Source organism: Macrobrachium rosenbergii, chromosome 20, assembly GCF_040412425.1.
Source record: "Macrobrachium rosenbergii isolate ZJJX-2024 chromosome 20, ASM4041242v1, whole genome shotgun sequence".
Classification (NCBI taxonomy): Eukaryota; Metazoa; Arthropoda; class Malacostraca; order Decapoda; family Palaemonidae; genus Macrobrachium; species Macrobrachium rosenbergii.
This window is the reverse complement of record NC_089760.1, coordinates 47,441,569-47,465,072: the sequence shown is the minus strand read 5'-3', so window position 1 is coordinate 47,465,072 and position 23,504 is coordinate 47,441,569. Positions and strand designations below refer to the sequence as shown.

Here is a 23,504-nt window from a genome sequence, read left to right as displayed (position 1 = left end):
TCCCTGCGCTGTGTCTTGGGTTTGATGGCCAAGGGCGTAATTGGAGAAGTGTAACCGAGTGGTAATGCTTCTCTTCCAACAGGCCTTTACGTAAATACTGAAGGCGCCCCTGTACATTCGGAGATATAGTTTGAGACGTAATATCTTCGCTCCCCTACATTCATCGGGACGTAGGAGTTCATTCCTTTCTTGGGCTTCTGCCCTCCATGTATAAGGGGCATCACTACTTCCTTCCTACTTATGCTGAGTGATGCTTGCCGCCTTTGCTTCGAGAACTACGGGCCGGGTGGGAGGTTGCGTGCGTTGTCGGTAAGTTCCGCTTCAACGGCACCCATGGTGGCCTCCCCTCCATCCTTTTTCCCTTCCCGTAGGTTCTTCCTTCTCCCCTTTAGTAGATCTCTCTCCTTCGCCCTCTGCGCTCGCTCACTGGGCGAAGACCAGGGCAGGGAGCAATCGGGCGACCTCTTCTAGAGTACCTCCTCCCGCTGCATAGCGGGCAGTTCCCCTTGTAGCGAGAGGAGTCCCCCTCTACTAATCATCTTTGCTTTTTCTTTCGGGTTGACAGTTAGCATCGCAGACACAGCAGTAGTTGGCTGGATATATGAAAGGATATCTCGCATGAAGCAGTCCCAAATTGTTGCTTCGGGATTGACCACATTACCTGGTTAGATGACATATTTCTACGTCGGGATCGTTCTGACTCTGTTCCTGCCGATGTAGATCGATCGCTGTCATTGCTGGTCTTCATGTATGCTGTTGCACTGCCTCTGGCATATCTGTGGTCCATCTGCTCCTGCTGTTCCCTTTGTTATGCTCTTGTCAACTCGACGACAGTCTCTGGGCTGCTCTTCCTGGTCTCCTGCCTCAGCCACCCTGATTGTTCCTGTTGCTGCTGGTGACTTTTGTGTGACATTTCTGTCCATTGCAGTAGCTCCTGCCTTCTGAACCACTAACGTAGTTCCTGCATCGGCTGTCCTGATTGTGCCCGTTACTTCTAGTGGTCGTACACGGGGCCGCTTCCGTTGTGTTCCTGCCAGCTGCCCTGGAGGTTAAGATTTTTGCTGTCCTGTAGAAGATGTCGGCGTGAAGGGGAAGGAAGTTGCCTTGTGGAAGTGACGTTCCTGGCCGTTGCAATAGCTCCTGCCCTCTGAACCTCTGCTGTAGCTCCTGCATCGGCTTCCTGATCATGCCTGCCGCTTCTCCTGGTGGTCTTGCCTGGGGCCGCTTCCTTTGTGTTCCTGCCAGCTGCCCCAGAGGTTACGATGTCCGCCATCGTGTAGAAGATGTTGGCGTGAAGATGAAGGAAGTCGCCCTGTTGAAGTGATGTTCCTGGCCGTTGCAGTAGCTCCTGCCTTCCGAACTGCTGCCATAGCTCCTGCATTGGCTGTCCTGATCATGCCTGCTGCTTCTGCTGGTGGTGGTGTCCTGGGCCGTGTCCGTTGTGTTCCTGCCTGACTGTCGGAGTGGAGGTGAAGGAAGCCGCCCTGTGGAAGTAGCTGCGTCTTCTTCATCTTATCTTCAATTTCGTCTTCTGCTGCGTCTCCCTTCCTCTCCTGAGGTCCAAGGGGGTCCCGAGAATCGGACAGACCTCCTTTGGCCGAATGAGAGGAAGGCTGCTTCTTCCCCTTGATGCCCTTGGACGTCTAGGGGACTGTCTCCATCCGAGGAGGCAGTGGGTCTCTCGTTAGCTTTTCCCGACCTTCGGGTTAGGAAAATGATTCGCAATGTCCTGGGTTTTGTGTTTCGGAAGCTGCGGGCGCGTAGACCTTGGTTTGCGATCCTGTTCCCAGTCGTAGAGGTTCCGCCTCTAGGATGGGGGCTGCTTTGGGCGCTCGTTCGCGAGCCGCTCCCAGTGCTTGAGATTCTATGGAATATTGAGTATCCCGTTCTGGTTTGGAGAGATTTTCCTCTTCCCAGTTCGGGAGCGGTGCGAGAGAAAGGGCCGAGGCACCCAGGTGTCTCAGCTCTTCCTGCCAGCACCACAAGCGCTCCCCGAGTGCTTGCCAGTGCTCGGTCGGGTTCCCAGCCTGATGTCTCGATCCTGTCGGTTTGAACACCAGAAGAAGCAGGGAAGAGATTCCCTTGGGAGTCCTGCAGGACTTCTAAGGGACTGACTCTCTTCCGAGAGGCGCGAGATGGACAGAGAGAGCTCCGACGAACTTCTTCAGAGTTCGGCTGCTTGGTGTGCTTTGGGTGTTGGTCCCCCGATTCTCTCGTAGTATAACCAGGTAGCCGAGGAGGGTTTCATGGGATCTGTCAATGTCTCCCTCCAAGGGGAGAGGTACAGGAGTTTCACACTTTGGAAACAGCGAGGGTCTTCCTCTTCAAGTTGTGATCGCCGCCATGTTTTCGGAGAACTTTGCACCGTTTCGTCGGCGCAAGGATCCCCAGGACAGGACCACGGCTCCCCCAATGAATAATCTTCATCACTTGCAATCCTTGTAGTTCCCGAGGGGCCGAGAGTGTCCTGGCTTCCGAGAGCGTTCTCGATTTGATGAATTCTTTTCTTTGAAGGAGTTAATTCAGGTCGAGATACCTAGTTTCCCCCCACCCCCCCCCAACCTCGACAGAATATGAATTCTTCTTGCCTCAGAGGGTCTTGCTGACTGCAGTTTTTTGGGAAATTCTGGTGCTAAGAAGAAGGACTGTCCCAATTCGGATCTCCGGTTTCGTAAGTCCCGAGTTGGCTCAACCCTTAGGAACGAATCTTTACTTGGTTCTGACTTTCTCTTTCAGAGATTTGCCAGATACCTCGGTAATCAAGGTTCTTACCAGGGCACTGCGTTGTCCTTTGGACAATGGCCAAGATGTTTGGGTCTTATTCATCTCAACTCGACCTTGAGTTCAAGCCAGCCCCCCCTCAACTCCTTAGCTAAGAAGTCGCAGGCTTCAGAAGAAGATTGCAACTGCTGATGCTTGGATGGAATGATACTTATCGAATCACTGGAACTGGCAGCGACATTGCCAAGACCTGGGAATGGATTCCTTCAGGAGAAGTATCCATTTCCCTTAGGTCTAGGCAATTCTTTCCATCGAACTTGCGTCCCGCCACCTCTCCCGTGCTCCCGATTCAGGAAATGCCAGCCCGGCTAGAGCTAATTGTCTCAATACCCTGTCATCTTGCAGAAGCTTCCCCATGGTGGAGAATGGAAGTCTGCTTCCATTCCTCCGTCCTTCTTTCCTCTTCGAAGTATGAGGAAGGAATTAGGCTAATGCTTGATTGAAGGAACCTTTGAATATGCTTGCATATTCCCCTCACATCTTGTGTCTACTTACGGATTACAGTTTGAGGAATAGGCGCGCACCGGTAAGACCTTGTCTTGAAGTTGTGTGACCGAGACGATTAGTACCTTCTCGTCACCGTCCTGGGCTCAGGGCAGCCTTTTGGCCGTCCAAGAATTCAGAAAGAGTTTTGCGGCACTCACTGGTTTCGTTGAACAACAAAACCACAGTACAGTAGTGGCATTTGTTGACAAACAAGAGCTAATCGTTTTTTCCTCCTGTTTCATCTCGACATTTGCAGGTACTCAAGTGTTGTTCTATTGCACACTCGACAGCTCAATTAACCAGATGCATTCCTGGTGGGGATGTATTGGTAGGCAAGCCTGGCCTCGGGTTTGAGTGATTGGGACGGAACGTACTGCTCACTCTTTTCTTCATGAAGATTGATGCAGAGACTGCTCGACTGAGAAATCCCTACCTTCCTTATGTTGCCTCCCTGCACAACAAGTCGGTAGTTTTTCTCGCTCCTTCTTACCAGACCAGGGGCTGCTTTGGTGAGGCATGCTGTCTTTTTGGGGGAAAACTTGATATCTACGTTTTTTCCCTCCATATTTGTCTGTTTCGCTAGGAGTTCACAAGCATTGCTCACCCCGAGTTACAGACAAATACTTGAAGACTTCGCCTTCATCTGACCTGATTGCCGAGGCATTGAGAAGAATTCCGCTTGACCCAACCTCATGTAGCAGCTACACAAGAAGCGATTCTTGAGGCAGTACATCCCTGTGTGTTCAGGACTGGGGGACCTTCCAGCTTTCCTTGCAAGCATAGGCTTTCTGGCCGAGTGGCAACGGATACAGCTGGATATCCCTTGAAGTCCTCTGCAACACTGTCCCAGGTACTGGATCCATCTTCGCTGATGGTGTTGTTGACGGAACTTCTTCTCGGGTCAGAGTCGTTCTTCAAATCTGGATTTCCTCGTCTTCTCTGCCGAGGTTGCTTTTCTCCCTTTCATTTGTGAAGAACGTAGGCCCTTGCAACCTAGTCTTCTATCTGAAGTAGCCTTCTTCTCCCCAGTCGAGAGTTAGCTACGGACAAGAAGCTTCTTCAGTCGTGCTGTCACAGGGAACTGTTCCCTGGTTGGCATGTGACTCTCGTTTAGGGTTCCTGTCCATGCTCTGCACGCGCCTTACGAGAGTTGTCGGATAGAAATGTGCCCTCTTAGGACCATCTCTCATCTTACTCCAGCCTTGGCGTAGAAGATGGAAGAACAGGGATGGCGATCATACCTCGACTCCTTCTCGGATGTTGCAGGTGGACTCCGAATCCATTGGCATCTACTGTCGGGTTCGAGTCCTTCTTGTTCCCCTCCTCCTTGGACGCTGTGTCGATGATCCAGATCATTCGTTACTTTTCCCTATTAGGGAGCTGTGGTACTTTCCGAAATGCTCGACATTCCTAACCTGGATGTCGTCAACGTTTTCGCTAGTACTGTCTCTCCCAAGGAAGAATTGTCTAAGGACACATCTTCCTCCTGACTTCGTGAAGCGATCAAAGTAGGTAGTCGGCAGCTGACGACGACGATACCGGTACCTTCCACCCGAGAGCTCACGAAGTCGATGGCTTGGTCCATCCCTCGCATTCTGGAAGTTTCTGTTGGTCTGGAAGCAAGACGTGGTCTCTTAGACCACACTTTTTGTCTTCTTCCTTCAGTCTTGCCCACAGGCCCTTGGAACTTTTTTCCTTGGCTCTGTGGTGGCTGCTCAACAAGTCGTGTTCTCTTACCCCTCCTTAGGGATGAGAATAGGACTCGAACCAATAGCTGCCGGAACTGGTACTGATGCGGTTAGACTACACATTGAGCACCTTTTCTATTTTTCTTTTAGAATCATAGAAGCAATTCCGCTCCTTCCTCTAGCAAGGGGAGGAAGGAGAGACTGGCTATAAGGGAACCCTATCTCGGCTTTTCTTTACTGCCTCCGACTCTAGATCCTTCCAGCCTATTTCATAGGAGTTATGTTTCCTCACTCATGCGAAAAGGTCCAGTATCTGACATTTGATCTTGCAGTTCCTACACTCCGATCAATATGTCAGAGGCATGGTACTCCTCCTCGCTCTTTCGACCTGGAGGAGTAGCCCAGGTGTGCAGAACTCCAGTCAGTTCAGGAGACTCACTCAGATTCGTCCCTCCAACCAGTCAGTCTTCTTAATGTAAAGGACCGACAGTTTGTATATTGTGTCAGAACAAATCACAATTTTTGAAAGTAAATTGTATTTTTCCTAACTATACAAACCTGAGGTCCTTTACATTACTTACTATGCCCACCTCATGCCACCCCTCAATCTGAACCTGGACCGAAAGGCAAACTGAAATGTTTACATCCGGGCAGGTGGTTATTCCCGCCTACCAGGCAGTAGTTACTGCCTAACCACCTTGCTCAAGAGTTTAATGGCTGTTTCCAGCCTACGCCTGAAAGTAATTCCTAATGTAAAGGACCTCAGGTTTGTATAGTAAGGAAAAATACCGCCACCACAAATAGAAATCGGACCTAACCCATAAGAATCCACTGTTTAGATGTCCGAAATCTATTTGCATTTCCCGCCCTATGGTTTGAGCTAGAGTTGGCTGGTAATATCTGGCAACTCTCCTGTGCTAGTGTGTGTGGGAGGTGTGTGCCTCAGGACTCAGTGCTGACCCAGACAGCAAACCGAAAGGTTATTGCTTTGATTTGCTCTGTCCCCAAGATCCCAGTATTTGGACTGGAGCACTTCTTGCCTTTTAATTCTTTATATATTCCCTAAATATGGGTCATGCACACATGAATAAGGAGGAGAAGGCTCGCATATTAGCCTGGAGGCAAGAAAAAGTGCTTATTAAAGAAATCTGTAGATGTACTGGTCGAGCAAAGTCAACCGTAATGTTGCTGCTGGCTGCCGCTCGTGATCTACCACCCAACGTCGTTCCCCCAAGAAAACCTTATCCTGGATGCCCACGGAAGACTTCCAAGGCCACTGATCATCTGCTTGTGAGTAAACTACGTAAAAACCCTTGTCTTACAGCTTCTCAGCTAAAAACAACTCACCCAATCCTCTTAAAAGATGTATCAATCCGCTGCATCCAACACCGTCTCCAGAAGGACCTCCAGCTGCCCATCCGCCGTGCTGCACGCAAACCTCTTCTGACAGATCGTATGAAGAAAGCTTGACTGAATTTCGCCAAGAAATACATCCACTGGACAGCTGATGACTGGAGGAAGGTCATGTGGTCAGATGAATCACCATTCCAGTGTATTCAGGGCCGTTCTACCACAGTAAGACGGCCATCTTCAGTCAGCAGATTCGACCCTGCCTACACAGTTGCCACCGTCAAGCACCCCGAATCTGTCATGATTTGGGGATGTTTCAGTGGTTTAAGAGGTCGTGGAGGATTGCACTTCCTCCCAAAAAATGTTACAATGAATTCTGACCACTACAGTCAAGTTCTTGAAAATCACCTCCTGCCTTCATATGAGACTCACTGCTGCACTGTCTTCATGCACGATGGTGCTCCATGTCATAAGGCCAAGAAAGTTACCAAGTGGCTCACTGATCACAATATTGAGGTCTTACAGTGGCCTGGTAACAGTCCCAATCGAAAATGGGTGGAATGTCATGAAAAAGAAGCTTCAGTCGTTTAACACATCATCCCTCATGCGCCTGCAACAAGAAATCACCACAATCTGGGAGAATGAAATGTCTGCAATACTTCCAGAAACTGGCTGACAGCATGCCTAAACGGCTCAAACTTGTTCTTAAAGCCAAGGGGAATATGACTAAATATTAAAATAGGTGCTACTATTCTCTATTATGTTTGTTTGTTTTTATTTCCTTGATGATAACCATGTTTATGCTACCAGTTGCCAAGTAGGTCCGATTTCTGTTTGCGGTGACTGTACAATTTACTTTCAAAAATTGTGATATTTTGGAACTTATGAGCATTTCAGAAGCATAGCCTAACCCTAGAAATTTTTACAAACTTCAAGGATTGCTTTTGGTGCATGGTCTTTGAAATTTGTGACACATGACTACTTCAGGAATATTACTTTGAAAAATCCTTGAGAACTTGTTAAGTGGCAACATCTGTGAATTGACCTTTCTGCTAAGAGACAACTTTGAAGCATTACAGTAATATGCTGTTCATGTTTGAGACTGGATTTGCAATACAATATTCACACAACCCATTCCGTTGTCTAATATGTTTGTTTATTTCAGAGCAGCATTATGCATGGAATAGGCAGAATTCCTGACGAGGTCGGCCATCTAGTTTTGAGTGAAGATGGAGCTGTAATTGCTGTAAGTACTGTAATATGCATCTGCAGTGTTGCAGATACATATAACTGTATCCCTTACTATGTGCATCTTTAGAATAAATTGTTTCATCCTGAAATTCAAAGTAAATTTAGTTTGACCACTTTGTTAAATTAACATCCCTCTTGAAAGTAAGAAATTTTCTATTGTATGATTTTTACTGAGGATGTAAGTCCTGTCAGCAGTAGAGATACAAACTTGACCATTTTAATGGGTTTTTCTTCAATGTCCAATTCCTCAGAATGGCCAGATTTATGTAGCCTTGCAGGGGATAAAGTATTCCTGGCCTACATTTGCAGTGAAGGTATAATGGAAACTAATATAGAACCTGTTGTCTTTCATTCAAGCAATGTAGTTCACTGCTTGATTTTTTTTAAGTTATTCGAAAGTTATCAGTTTTTTAGGAAAATTAACTAGAGTTTTCTCATTAGTATCTTTCTTCCAAGTTTGCCTTTTTTCATTGACTCTAGTACTGTAAATGCAGTACTGATTCTTTTAATGACTATTGAATAAGTTTTCAGTTGTCTATAAGTAAGTGACACCCTAATTTCTGGTTGGCAATTCCCTCTTGCAGATGAATAAAGTAGAGCTTGGGGATCCATATGCCATTAATGATTTACCACTTGATGCTGGTTGTAAGAGAAAATGTAATGATTATCCACAGCATCGCCTTTCTCTCGTCTGTTTACAGATTAGTTGTTTGAGTGTTTACTGTATAGGTTTTTTGTTACATCATAATAATAAATAGGACCACTAAATTTGTGAATATTGCTCTCTAAATTGTAGCTATTTCTAAGAATACAAACCTTATTTTATATGGATATACATTCTTACCTTGTTTAAAGAACACCTCACTTGATGGACAGTTGCGATGAAGGCCATTTTATCCAAGGAGAAATCTCCAATAACAAACTTTTGCGTCGTTTAAAAATGGAGAAAGACAAGTGGCTAAAATGTGTGGAATTTGGTGCATTCAGGTGTGTGGGTCCCAGCTGAAGCAAAGAGGAAGCACTTAGTTTACCCATAGCTGTTGTTCAGTGCACAACTCCACTAAACTGTTTTGTATTCTTGTTAATTTTGGTGATTCTAGTGCAATACAGGGTGAGTCACCATGAGGCCTAACAAGGTTAGAGATGACTGCAAACCAGAAAGAAAAGTAGACAGAAAAACAATATTGGATGTTTGTTCATTGATAAAAGATATGGTGGGAAATACAAAGTTTCTTTGAAAAATATTAGCTGTAATTTTCCAGATATATTTCTGTAATTGAATGATAAGTAAATATTTTACATGAATAATAATTACAGAATTACTTTATACGGAATTAGTGTACACTGTAAGCAGTGTGAGTTGGGTGCAGGGTGTTGTGTAGGCTATAAGTAAATCTTTGTTATGCAATGGATTTTGTTACATGGAGGGCAGACTCCCAACTATCAGTTGAGATGCCACTGTATCTCAATGAAATTATCTCCTTCATACCTCTTCTTTTACATCACAAAAAATGTTCTGCCCAGTGTTGCCCTTCTGCTTCCATTATTGATCCACCCCTCCTTTTGATACCCCCCCTTGACTTGGGACCACCTAGATGTGGTGAGGGGGCTCTTGAACCCCAGGAATTTGTTCCCTGGTTTGATTCCAAGAGTCCTATATATCATTATGTATTTGGATTAATTTTTGTGAAATTTTCCACATATGCTAAAATTTATTGGACCTGTTAAATAGGAAAAGATAATCATAGCTTGGATTGGGTTTATATCCAAAGCTAAGTAGTGGGAACTGTGGTAGGACCATCAACTGCCCGATAATATTTGGACCTGAGAGTTATCAGATTGATAGCTCAAAGGCAGAACTATTCTTTAGGGCTTGACCATGGATTCCATGGAAGTCTGGTTCTGGGGCTAGGACTCGCAGCATTCTATCCAGTTTGCCCCTAACATGATTAGGGTGGTGATGATTGTATCCCTGTAATACTCTCAGTCCTTGCAAGTGGGTTTGGCTTACACTTGGGCCACTCTAATCATGTTGTGCCATCCCCTGTCGGGTAGGGTAGGGGGCAGACATTTGGGGGTCATTTCTCACTTGTGCCATTGGTGGAAGAATAAACTCATGAAAGGCCGATGACATCTTTTTAAGGTTTTCTGGTTTATTTATTTATTTTTTTCTTAACTTTAATCTTTATGTGTAGTTGTCTTAAAGATTTGAGTACCCTTGGGTCCTTTGATGGTACTAACTCAGCACAGTTGACAACTGCTGGAATGTCCTCTGACAACCTTTCTTTAGAAAAACCCCCCAAAAATCCTAATGTAATTAGACTGGAACCTTATGTTCCAGTACAAAACCATTCCAAAAGAAATAGATATTGTCTTGACCCAACCTTGACTCACTTCAACTCCCTCTTTGGAAGTGGAAGTTGGTCAAGGTTTCTAACCATGTGAACAGAACATCAAATTTCTGCCCTAAAGTTGGAAAACCTCTTATTAAAAAGACATCCAATGACAGAAATGTAGGTAATCAGGTGGTTCTTAGCCACATAAAATAAATCTAATCCTTCGGGCCAGCCCTAGGAGAGCTGTTAACCTTTAAATGCCGAGCCTCTATTTACATAAACGTCTCCTGTATGCCGGCGGCGTTCGGGAGTTAGCGCCGAAGCTGAAAAAAAGTTTTTTTTTTTTCAAAAAATCACAGCACGCTTAGTTTTTAAGATTAAGAGTTCATTTGTGGCTCCTTTTTTTGTCATTGCCTGAAGTTTAGTATGCAACCATCAGAAATGAAAAAAATATCATTATCATATATAAATATTGAAATATATGACAGCGCAAAAAAAAATTTTCATATATAATTTTATACAAATCGCGCTGTGAGCAAAATGGTTAAAGCTAACGGATTATTTTGTTTTTCTTTGTGTTGTACACTAAATTGCGATGATTTTGGTATATAACAAATTGTAAAATGATCAGAGCAACACAGAGAAAATATTATCACAAAATGATGCATGAATTAAGTAACAAGCGGACGTAAAAAATGTTTTTTTTGAAAAAATTCACCATAAATCGAAATATTGTGCTAGAGACTTCCCGTTTGTTGAAAAATGAAGCTAATTGATTGAATATTACTAGACTGTAAGTGTTTTAGCTTACAATTGCGGTTTTCGACCATTTCAGTCGAGTTAAAGTTGACCGAAGGTCGAATTTTTTCTATTTATCGTAATTTATATGAAAATATTTCAAAACTGATAAAAGCTACAACCATGAGTTATTTTCTGTTGTATTCTACATGAAATTGCACACATTTTCATATATAAAAGTTTATGTAACGACTAATATAAAACGGTGCAAACATTACGACAATGTGACGAAAGAATTTCTGAGATGTTCGGCCGAGTTACCACGCAGACGTAAGGAAAATGTTTTTTTCAAAAATTCACCATAAATCGAAATATTGTGCTAGAGACTTCCAATTTATTGCAAAATAAAGGTAAATGATTGAATATTACTAGAATGTAAGAGTTTTAGCTTACAATTGCGTTTTTCGACCATTTCGGTTGAGTTAAAGTTGACCGAAGGTTGAAATTTTGGCAGTTATCGTGATTTATGTGAAAATATTTCAAAAGTGATAAAAGCTACAACCATGAATTATTTTCTGTTGTATTCTGCATGAAATTGCGCACATTTTAACATATAAAAGTTTATGTAACGACTAATGTAAAACAATGCAAACATTACGACAACGTGACAAAAGAATTTCTGAGATGTTCGGCCGAGTTACCGGGCGCAGACATAAGGAAAAAGTTTTTTTTTTTCAGAAATTCACCATAAATCGAAATATTGTGCTAGAGACTTCAAGTTTGTTGCAAAATGAAGGTACATGATTGAATATTACTAGAATATAAGAGTTTTAGCTTATAATTGTGTTTTTTTTTACCATTTTGGTCGAGTTAAAGTTGACCGAAGGTTGAAATTTTGGCAGTTATCATGATTTATATGAAAATATTTCAAAACTGATAAAAGCTACAACCTTGAGTTATTTTCTGTTGTATTCTACATGAAATTGTGCACATTTCCATATATAAAACTTTATGTAACAAGTAATATAAAACGGTGCAAACATTACGACAAAATGACGAAAGAATTTCAGAAATTTTCGGCCGAGTTACCGCGCAGATGTAAGGAAAAATTTTTTTTCAAAAATTCACCATAAATCGAAATTTGTGGTAGAGACTTCCAATTTATTGCAAAATGAAGGTAAATGATTGAATATTACTAGAATGTAAGAGTTTTAGCTTACAATTGCGTTTTTTGACCATTTAAATCGAGTCAAAATTGACCGAAGGTTGAAATTTTTTGTAGTCGACGTCGGATGCGTCCACTTGGCACCCAACAGACAATTTTAGTCGACGTATGATACGTCCAATAGGCGTTTAAGGGTTAATGACATGATTTCCTTTGGAAATAACAGGATCATAAAAAATAACATAGACCTATAATGTTCTATGTCTTTATGATGTTTGGATTATAGGGCTATCCTATATTCAGCCATTTTATTGTGGTTCTTGTTGTGGTTATTCTTGGTTTTGTTGCTGCTGTTATGGTGCCTGTAGTGTCTTCGAAAAATTTTCATATGGTAACCTAACATTGCAGAATAAACATAGACCTATTCATAAAATACTGGTGTAAAGAATTATCTGCCTACTCTTGTTAATTGAAATTGTCATTTATTTTAAGTAAAAGTAATTGAGATCTTTATGAATATATTCTACACTAGAATACTCTCCTAACTACAGAGAAAAAGAGAGAGAGAGAGAGGGAGAATTACTGACTCTTATGTATCCTTTTGTCCAACAGGGTAATCCACAAGAATGCCCCCGAAAGTAAATGAATCATGGTTTACTCGCAGACTGGTTTGGATCATCATACATAACTTTTTCAGCTATCATTTATTTTTTTCTTATTTCGTTTAGTATCTTATGATGCTTTCCTACCATAGCCTTCATTTTCATAGATATGCTACAGCAACCTTATATATTTACTTATCACAGTAATATAATTTCTTATCCCTTTCGTAAATATATTTTCAATATAGTTCATCGAGAGCAGTTTGATAGTTGTGTGTAAGGCTGGGACAGTGCTATGATTGATGTGTGTCTGCCATCGGCTACATGCCCACAAGTTTTACTTTTATTCTCTGTGGTATCAGTGGTGTTACAATTACTATGGCCATCCACGCATGTACAATATGTGTATGTGCATTTGCTTATACGTGTACATTCCACTTTATGCATATGCATTATATATCATTTTGTTGAAACTACAGGCAGTCCGTGTTATCGGCAGGGGTTCCGTTATGAGGGTGTGATGATAACTGAAAATTGGCGCTAACTGAAAATGGGCAATTTTTGGCACTTTTTCGGCGATTTTCAGGGCTTATTGGTGCCAGTGAGAGGAAATTGGTGATTTTATATGCCAAAAATTGCCAATTTTTGTCGCTTTTTACGGCACTTGTCTAGCAACGAAAATTGGCAATTTTCGCTGCTAAAAATTGCCAATTTCTACTGATTGGCGCCAATAATTGGCTATTGGCGCCGATACATACCTAATAGAGGCACCAATAACTGAAAATCGGCGCTTTTCTGCGCCGATAAACCCTGAAAATTGCCAGAAAAGCCCCCAAAAATATCCGATTTTCTGTTAGCAGTAATTTTTGGTTATCATCACACCCTCAGAACCGAACCCCCGCTTATAACCGGGGACTGCCTGCACTATATTAATTAAAAGCTACTCTATTTTCAACAGATATGGGTAGAAAACTATTTGCAATAAGAAATTGACGTTTAGGCCCATGCCCTGTCATTGTTGTCTCAAAATATAAGAATTTGATGTGTAGGCCTATGTCCTGTCATTGCCTCAGATTATAAGAAATTTACGTGTAGGTCTATTCCTTGCCGTTACCTCAAAATATAAGAAATTGACGCGTAGGCTTATGCTTTGTCATTGCCTCAAAATATAAATTGATGTGTAGGTTTATGCCCTGTCATTGCCTCAAAATATAAGAATTTGATGTGTAGGTCTATGCCCTGTCATTCCCTCAGATTATAAGAAATTGATATGTAGGCCTATGCCTTGCCATTGCCTCAGATTATAAGAAATTGACGTGTAGGCCTATGCCCTGTCATTGCCTCAAAGTATAATAAATTGATGTGTAGATCTATCCCCTGTCATTGCCTCAAAATGTAAGAAACTGACGTGTAGGCCTATGCCCTGTCATTGTCTCAGAATGTAGGAAATTGACATGTAGGCCTAATTTCAGAATGATTTTAACATTTGACATAGCTGCATAAATCTATGCTTCATTTCAATTAATGTGGTCTATGTGGGATTGCTTATTTAGGCCAACACCAATAAAAAAAAAAAAGCAAGATGCTTGTGTGTTCAGGCTGCGCATGATAAAAGAAAGATGCACAGACAAAATGATTCATGGTCTTCATAATGATATATAACTTAATATGTACTGTATATCTTTTATCAGAGATATCAGTTGCATACTTCATAACTCCGGGAACTCAAATCTGTGGTGTCATGATTCATGCAAGAAGCTCAGCATTACCAAACGGAGTCAAATCCGTACTGGTAATCATTTGGACTGTTAACTAGTGTGACATCATTCCCCTTCGAGAGCTAGCCAATCACTGGCGTGCAGTGGGCGGGCTTAGCTGCAAAGCTAGGTGGACTCTGCTATAGAAGTACAATGGTTATCGTGTCAGCAATAGGTAAATACACCTTAGCATAACATCACGAGAGGAAGAAGGAAGTTTAGGTACAGCCTATATGTACAGTCGGCCAATGAAAAATTGGCGCAGTTTCTTTATTCGTTGTTCGTTATGGAAATATTGCCATATGAAGGTGCCAGATTATTTGCTTTTCAATCGTGACAGCCTCAGAAGCAATTGGAATTTGGCTTTGCTTCTGCTCAAGTCTTGACGATGACCCAACATATCGTACAGTACTGCCGTGTCATCGTTCGTTACCTACAGCCGATAAATAATAATGAAGCCTGTCAACATTCTTTAATAGCAAAGTGTAATTCAACTAATTTTGTCCTTTGATCAATAAAATAATTGGCATGGCACATTTAGTTGGCCTAAATTTGACTTCTGACTCTGACACCTGATTACCTACAGTAGGTCTATTTTCAGCAGTATCTCTATTGGATGCGTCATGTGAATGTTTAAATTGACAATATCTAAATTATATTAATCTGCTATCTCATGTCAAAAAGCAACATAAGAAATCAGACGAAAACAATTTAGTCTTTTTTCAATCTAATTCCTTGCACGTCATCCTGTTTCATCCTCACACGGTGGAAAGCTGTGGGAGTCAAAGCTGAAGAATACATTAGGACAAAAGAATTACTTTCAGAAAGCATTCTTGGGTTAATCTTGATGTAGATATTCATTTCTCCTAAACAGAAATTAATTAGAATCAGTTTCACACATATGCCTAGACCTACTGCCGTGAGCATACTATACGTAGCTGAAAGGTTATGAAATATGAAAGGTAACTTTCTCATTTAGGTCTATTTCTGATATTTACAATAAAAACTAAATTTATATATATATATATATATATATATATATATATATATATATATATATATATATATATATATATATATATAATATATATATAATATACAGTATATATATACACACATAAGATATATATATATATATATATATATATATATATATATATATATTTATATATATATATATATATATATAATATATATATATATATATATAATATATATATATATATATATATATATATATATATATATATATATATATATATATATATATATATATATATATATATATATATATATTTATATATATATATATATATATATATATATATATATATATATATATATATATATATATATATATATATATATATATATATATATATATATATATATATATATATACATATATACATAAGAAAAGGTAGAAATCCATAAGTTGTAATGCAGTCCAATAAGGAGTAAAGCTAACAAACAGATGAAAATATTAGCAGGTGATATATATATATATATGATATATATATATATATATATATATATATATATATATATATATATATATATATATATATATATATATATATATATATATATATATATATATATATATATATATATATATATTTATATATATATATTTCTGAGTTCAGTCCCGTGTCAGCGGTGAAATTCCATTACAGCACGAATTTCTAGGTATAACAATGCTAGATATACCAGAGAAAAAGAGCTTTCAGGAAAGCTGGGTTACTACCCCAGTCGATCGTCTTTAGAAAGGCGTCGGTATAATGAAGGGTGAGTGAAATACCACTACCACGGAAATATACTCGAAAGATCTCTCCTATCAAAACCCCCTAAAAGAGCGGTGAGCCGTTACAGCTCCCACACCTAACACCCGCCAGGACGGCGACACCAGCGCCACCTACTTCATTCCATTTTCTAGCACGTGATATCGTTCGCTTCTTTTGTGTGCTCGTCCTATTTTGGATTATTTTTTCTTCATCTACGATGGCTTCGAGCACCTTTTCCATCTCTAAGTTAAGTACCATCTTCTTGTGGGGTTTTGATCTAATTATGGCTGTTTTGGTCTCGTATTTTCATAAATATTGGGATCTTCTTATGACGCCACACAGGCGTCCCCTATCAGCCATGTCGACCAGCGAGGCGACTCCTTCTGTTCTTTCGGTCGGAGTTTTCTCCCAGTCGCTATATATATTTAGATTTTAGCCCTTGAATTCCTTCCTGGTGGTTCCGTGCGATGGCTCCCCTCCAACTTTAGTTTTTGTTTTGCATTTTTGGCCTGTCGGCCTCTCTTAGGAGTTGCTCCATCCTGTACCCCCACCAGGTCGGGTTCTTTTTCATTTAGTCTCATAGGCTATTATGTTATTCTTGAAGATGGTGCTCTTATTTTAAGTTTAATGTTTTTAGTTTTATTTGTTTTTATTTTTTATTGTGTAGTTTGCCTCTGATGAACCTTATAAAATATTTTGAATTACTCCCGAGGTAGGCTACACTTCCTGTGAGCGTAATTTTATTTTGATTGTTTTTGTATGGTGGTGGTAGTGTGGGCTCCATCCCTTGCCCTGGGTGTGGAGATCAGGTTGAGGGAGTTTTGTTGCTGTTCCTCAGGGTTCGTTTTAGGGTCAGAGTGAGCCCCTTAGTCCTCTTCCCCCAATTTCGGAGGAATCGAGTTCTTTGGATGTGTTTCTCTAGGCTAGTCGCCTACTTATCCCCTTCTCGTTCCCTGTTGGCTCTCGGCACAAAATTTCTCTCCCTGTTGGTTCCTCCTCTCCTTTTCACCCCTCTCTCCTTCCTAACCTATATTAGGTTAGGTTTTTATTAGGCTACGCCTAGGAGATGTTGGACTTTGGGCTGTGTAGCTCCCTGGAGTAGGCTTCCCTTCCAAGTTCATTGGGAAGGAAGGTTGCAGTTGAGCGGGTGTCATGTTCTCCTTGTCTCCTCTCCCCTTCCGGTAGCCTACTCCTCTCCACTACCCCCCCCCCTCAGCCTTGCGACTCGTGCGGGTGACGCTAGATGGCGTTTTCTCCGAGTCAGGGACTTCTCCTATTGGTAGAGGGATTCGCTCCCTCCCATATCGTCCCCAGCTTCGCTGTGGTGGGGTGGGTGGTTCGGTTGCTCGAGCGTGTTCGAATCCTGTCTCACCTCTCGTCTCCCCATCGAGCTCACGGTTAGGGTTTAGGTGTGGCCACCCGTATGTTATGAACATTGATCCTTTACCCATTTGTTTCTCCGGCGGGGAGATAGATGTGGGATGATTCTATGTCACGCTAGCATACAGACTCCTCCGGTCTCCGGAGGGTTACCATCATTGTTAATTTTGTTTATTGTTATTATTATTATTATTTTGTTCTACCATATACGTGATTCGGTCCCACACCTGGGGCTCCGCCGTTAATTTTCTGGCAGCCCTTATGGTTGGTTTCTGGTTTCTCGTTCCTTCATTCCCGGAGTCCTCCGAGTATGAATCCTAAACTTCCACTCTGTGCATTTAAAGCTTATTGTCCCAGTTTAATTTGGTAGTTCTTCTCCACGGAGTATTCGGTTGTAAGTTGAGTTTCCGGCCTTGCCAGCTTTATTTTGCTTAGAGTGTGAGGTTCATGTACTGTTACCTTTACAGACTGTTCGCTGTGAGGAGCCGGGTGTACCGCCTCCTTCAACAACCCTACGGGCACGTGGTGTGCGGACCCACGCTGGTTGTGCGGTCCGGCTGGGCGACCTGGTTGTTTGGCACCCGATGGCTGTGAGGTTTGCTTTGCTCTCTCCTCAACCATCCAGGACGAGTCGGTAAGTGAAAGTCTTCTTTCCTCCGGTCCATGCTCCTCATATTGTTATTATTGTTTATATTCTCCGCCGGTCTTTGCATTCCTGACTAACTACAGGTTTCCTTGCAGGCGGATGAAACTTCCAAGAAGTCTGCCTTGGAATCCCTCCGGGCCTGGGTGGCTGGGTTTGGCAGGAATGTTCCGTCGGGGAAGCCCTCGTCCTCGGCGCCAGGTTGAGGACCTGCTTTACCCGGCGCACGGGTGGCCGCTGCAGTACCAGAAGAACTTGCCACCCCTATTATCCAGCAGATCCGTGATGCGACCCAGCCACCTCAAGTGGACATCATGTACGCTGAGGTCTCGGAGGATGTTGCCGCCTAAATCTCGACTTGGAACCTATGAATACGGAGCAGGACCAGGTGGTAAGTGGAGAGGTAAGTGAGGATGTTGGGGCGGGCCCCTTTGTTTAACTCCCTGCTTCATCTGTATCATCTTTTGCAGGTTTTGTGAAGTCTTCCTCTTTGGGTGATAGAGCTCCGTCTGCTATCCCCAAGTTGAAGACTTCATGGAAGGCGAAGGGCTATAAGTCCTCGACTTCTAAGAAGACATTGCCCTTCCCCGTCGAAGGCTAAGGTCCCAGGACCTGTAGCCTCCGGGAGTAAATCTAGCTCCTCCAGCAAAGGCGCGAGTAAGAGGGCGGCAAAACCAAGCCCTCCTCGCCAGCCTCTTTTTGACGCACAAGCCCTTGCCACTGAACTGTACAAACAATTCACGGAGGACCTAGATTCTAGATTTGAAAAGATCTCAGAAAAGTTTGCCACCTATGACAGTGTACTGGAAGGTTTGGCTCACCAACCTAAAGCAGAACCACAGTACTCTATCCCCGACACTGCGGACCTCCCGCCGTTTGATGTCGGAAACCCTTGGCGGTTCGCACTCCGGGCCATCAACATGATGGCAAACTTACCTTAGACGGTCTGGGCACGAGGCGGTTGGAGGAGTTGGAGTTCTTCCCCGATCTCTTGCCCCTTATCCTGGCTTCATGAGGCTTACGGAAGAAGCCTGGATTAGGTCGAGACAAGGTACCTAGGGAAACTGTCATCATCCCTAGAGACCAAGCCCAGTCGGCTCTCCTGCGCACTCTGACGGAGTGGCAGGCAGTGAACACAAAATTGACCCCTTTCAAGGGCAATTTCACGATGTTCACCCTAGGTGAAGATCTTCCCACTCCTTGCATGGACAAAATTGCTCTGGCCACGACCGAGCATGCCTCGATGGGAATCCCTTTCCTCAATTGAGGGAAACAGACCCTACTTCCCTGGTATTCCCAGGAAGTAACGAGTTCTGGGTGGGCGCCCGTCCACTTTCACTGTAGGCAAGCTGGACCCTCTTTGCGCTTCCACGCAGTTTAGCGAGCAACTCCTAAGCTGCCGGAATCATTGTTAAAGGCGGAGTTTGAGACCGGACTAAGTTAGCCCGGTCCTTGAGCTCCGGCTGTCTTACTGAAGCTACTGCCGTCTCCGGCTCGGACGAACCCTTTTTTCAGGTCCTAGCTAAGTCTTTCCTGGCGACCTTCCAGTTAGACTTGCATGAGTTTGTTATGGCTAGGCTGGAATGTAGAAAATTCATTTTTGCTGACGCTACAATCCGCCACGAGCCTAACAAGCTCATTAAAAGTTCAATCTGGGGACCTAACCTCTTCCCTGAAGGAGGAGGTTACATCCGTCATGTCTGAAGCTACACGGGCCAATCAGAGTCTTCGCTCTCGGTGGGGAATTTCCCACCTATAAGCGCAAGACCCCAGAATCGGCCGGCCCCCAGGCGAGAGGAGGAAAAAGGTTCAGGAGACATAAGAGGCCTCATCAGGCGATGGTTCAAGCCGTCCCGGTCTCGGCAGTGGCCCAGCCATCTACCTCTAAGTCCCAACCCCAACAATACGTTTTGGTCCAACCAGCGGCGCCCTCCTATGTATCCTCACCAGCATACAACCCTACATATGAAGGCCGTGGATTTTTCACGGCCTCAATAGTGGCAAGGGAGGAAGGGGCAAAACCCCTACAGAGGAAAGTCTAACACCACCCCAAGGGGAGAGGACGTGGTAGAGGGAACAAACCCGCTCCCTCCCACTGAGAAAACGCAGGTAGGCGGTCGCCTGTATTGGTTCAGGGACCAATGGACCTTCAGCCCTTGGGCACACAGCATTGTGTCCAAGGGACTGGGGTGGAGCTGGATCAAGAACCCTCCTCCTCCAAACAGATTTTACCAGCCACCCACATCAATCCTACAGGATTATGTAAAAGAATTGCTCAACAAACGAGCAATAAAGAAAGCAAGGCACCTAAAGTTTCAAGGCAGGCTATTCACTGTTCCCAAAAAAGACTCCGATCAGCAAAGAGTGATCCTGGATCTGTCGCGTCTAAATCTCTACATAAAATGCGACAAGTTTCGCATGCTTACGGTAGCTCAGGTTCGGACTCTACTTCCGCGTGGAGCCGTCACCACCTCTATCGATCTTTCAGACGCTTATTATCACGTCCCAGTTGCGCGGAACTTCTCTCAGTTCCTCGGTTTCAGACTCGGGAACCAAGCCTACTCCTTCAGGGTCATGCCCTTCGGTCTGAACATTGCACCCAGGATATTCACCAAGCTGGCGGATACGGTAGTACAGCAGCTCCGGTCCCAAGGAATCCCTAGCAGCGTATTTGGACGACTGGATAATTTGGGCTCCAACTGTTCCGGAGTGTCAGGAAGCCACGTCCATAGTCACCAATTTCCTAGAGTCATTGGGTTTTCAGCTGAACAGGAGAAGTCCCGCCTGACTCCGAGTCTCGGTTTCAATGGCTGGGTCTTCAGTGGGACCTGTCCTCCCACACGTTATCTCTCCCTCCTTCCAAGAGGAAAGAGATAGCATCTCTCACCAAGAGGTTTCTCAAAAATCCAGTCAGCATCCCGTCGGTCCCAGGAAAGGGTCCTCGGGTCTCTCCAGTTTGCTTCAGTAACAGACCTGCTCTTGAAAGCCAAATTAAAGGACATAAACAGTGTGTGGCGGAGTCGAGCAAACACCAAGCTCAGGGACAAGGTCTCCTCTATCCCTCGGATCTTAAAAACAAGGCTGCGACCTTGGACCACAGTCAGGGCCTGTCCAAAACAGTTCCACTTCAGTTTCCCCCTCCGGCACTAGTTATCCACACAGGCGCTTCTCTAAGCGGCTGGGGGGATATTCACCAAAACAGAAAGTACAAGGAACGTGGTCCACAATGTTTCAGCAGTTCCATATAAACACCCTGGAAGCCATGGCGGTCTTTCTGGCTCTGAAGAAAATCCGCCCTCCCAATCGGATTCATATCAGGTTGGTGTTAGACAGCGCAGTGGTAGTTCATTGCATCAACAGGGGCGGCTCCAAATCAGGTCGAGTAAACCAAGTGATGGTAGCTATCTTCTCCCTGGCGAACAAGCACGGTTGGCACCTGTCAGCCACCCACCTAGCAGGTGTCCGAACGTGGTGGCGGATTCCTGTCCAGGACTACCCGTTGGAGACGGAGTGGTCCCTGGATGCGGAATCTTTCAAATGGATTTGCCGCCGGGTTCGGGACTCCAAGTGGATCTGTTCGCAACGGAGAGCAACTTCAAGCTCCCCTGTTACGTGGCCCCAACCTGGACCCTCAGGCGTTAGCCACAGACGCAATGACAGTAGATTGGAACAATTGGGAGAGAATTTATCTGTTCCCCCAATAAATTTGCTGCTGAAAGTTTTACACAAACTCAGGACATTCAAAGGTCAACCAGCTCTGGTAGCCCCTATTGGCCGAAGAGCAATTGGTTCCCTCTCCTTCAGGAACTGGGCTTACGGAGTCTTGGTTCCCAAGCCCATTCTGACTCAGACAGTACAAACCAAGACTGTGTCAGCTTCCTCAAGGATTCAAGATGCCCTAGTTTTATGGACTTTATAAAGTTCGCAGCTCAAAAGGAGCAAACATTGACCCTGTCAACACTCTGTTTTTAGAATCAGATAAAAGAGATTCTACTATTAGGCAATATGACTCAGCAGTCAAAAAGTTAGCCTCCTTCCTGAAAGCATCTGAAGCCAAAATTATGACGACTAATTTAGGAGTTTCCTTCTTTAGATCACTGTTTGAGAAAGGTCTGGCTCCGCCACTATTACCACAGTCAAGTCGGCATTGAAGAAAGTATTTCTTTACGGCTTTAAAATCGACCTTACAGATTCTTATTTTTCATCCATCCCCAGAGCATGCGCTCGTCTGAGACCAGTATCACGTCCACATTCGGTTACGTGGTTTCTCAATGACGTCCTTAAGTTAGCATCAGAGTTGGATAACTTCCATTGCTCTTATCAGGATCTGTTAAGGAAAACCTTATTTTTACTTAGTTTGGCTTCAGGTGCTAGAATTTCAGAGCTGTCGGCTCTCACTAGAGGTGATAATTTTGTTAACTTCCTCCCATCTGGAGAGGTTCTCCTCTCCCCTGACCCTAGATTTTTAGCTAAGAACGAAGACCCACAGGACAGGTGGTCTCCTTGGAAGGTGGTGCCCCTTCCTCAAGACCAATCTTTATGTCCAGTCCATACACTTAAATCTTACCTCTCAAGAACTCCACAGAGTAAGTCGGGTCCTCTTTTATCAGGGAGAAAGGTGGTACTCTTTCCCTTAATGGTATAAGACAACAAATTCTGTATTTCATTAAACAAGCCAACCCAGACTCAGTTCCTAAAGTTCATGATATTCGAGCAGTTGCTACTTCTATTAATTATTTTCATAATATGGACTTTTCAGAGTTATCAAAATATACGGGTTGGAAATCACCTCTAGTGTTTAAACGCCACTATTTAAAAATCACTCGAAGCCCTGAAATATTCTACTATAGCAGTGGGAAGTGTCATCTCCCCACATTAAATAATTATATCCTTTCCTTTTCCCCCGCCCGCCTACCTCATTTACTTCTCTGCTTATTCTCCTGGTCGTTTATGCCTCACTGCCTAGCTCTTCATATTGATATATTTGTATTTGATGATGGAAAACTGTAATCTGTTTAGCCATAATTGTTTTCTTTGGGGTACTGGACAGTTTTTGTTGGCTCCACGTTACCCCAGATAATTGTATGTGTTATTTTCATTAGTCTTGTCTCTTACATGTTTAAGCCTAAGTTTACATATATAGTTTTAAGGTTGTATTTCTTGTTCTGTGCACATTTCATGTTTCACTACTTTTAAGTAATTTTAAGATTTTTGAGGTTTTCCCCATCAAACCGGGACCTCCAGTGTTTTGTAGTGTTAAGTTTATTGGTGTGCCTTAAAATTAAGTTGCCTTACTTTTAAGTATTCTTGCTTCATGGAAGAGATTCCTTAATTAAAATTATTTTCGTTACAATTTTGCCTTTTCTTCAGGTTACCCCCTTGTTTTCCAGTAGTAGCAGTCTTGGCATGATTCTCTATCACTATTTCACCGGCTGACACGACTGGAACTCAGAAAAGGGATTTTGCCAGAGGAAAAATCTATTTCTGAGGAAGGTCCCGTGTCACCCGGTGACCCTCCTGTCTAGTCTAGTACTCCCCCCCTT

The 23,504-nt window shown here is 43.3% G+C and overlaps 1 protein-coding gene across 3 annotated transcripts in view; it reads left to right on the top strand.

Annotated features, from left to right (window-relative positions):
• The window catches only part of Lamtor4 (Late endosomal/lysosomal adaptor, MAPK and MTOR activator 4), a 172,179-nt gene that overhangs the window by 51,784 nt on the left and 96,891 nt on the right, over nt 1–23,504 (top strand). For 2 of the 3 annotated variants that reach the window (XM_067122702.1, XM_067122704.1), the window contains exon 2: nt 7,471–7,551. In XM_067122702.1, coding sequence (XP_066978803.1) covers nt 7,480–7,551 — 72 coding nt within the window. In that variant the 5' untranslated portion in view covers nt 7,471–7,479. The remainder of the gene's footprint in view (nt 1–7,470; nt 7,552–23,504) is intronic. The other variant, XM_067122703.1, reaches the window with a different exon arrangement.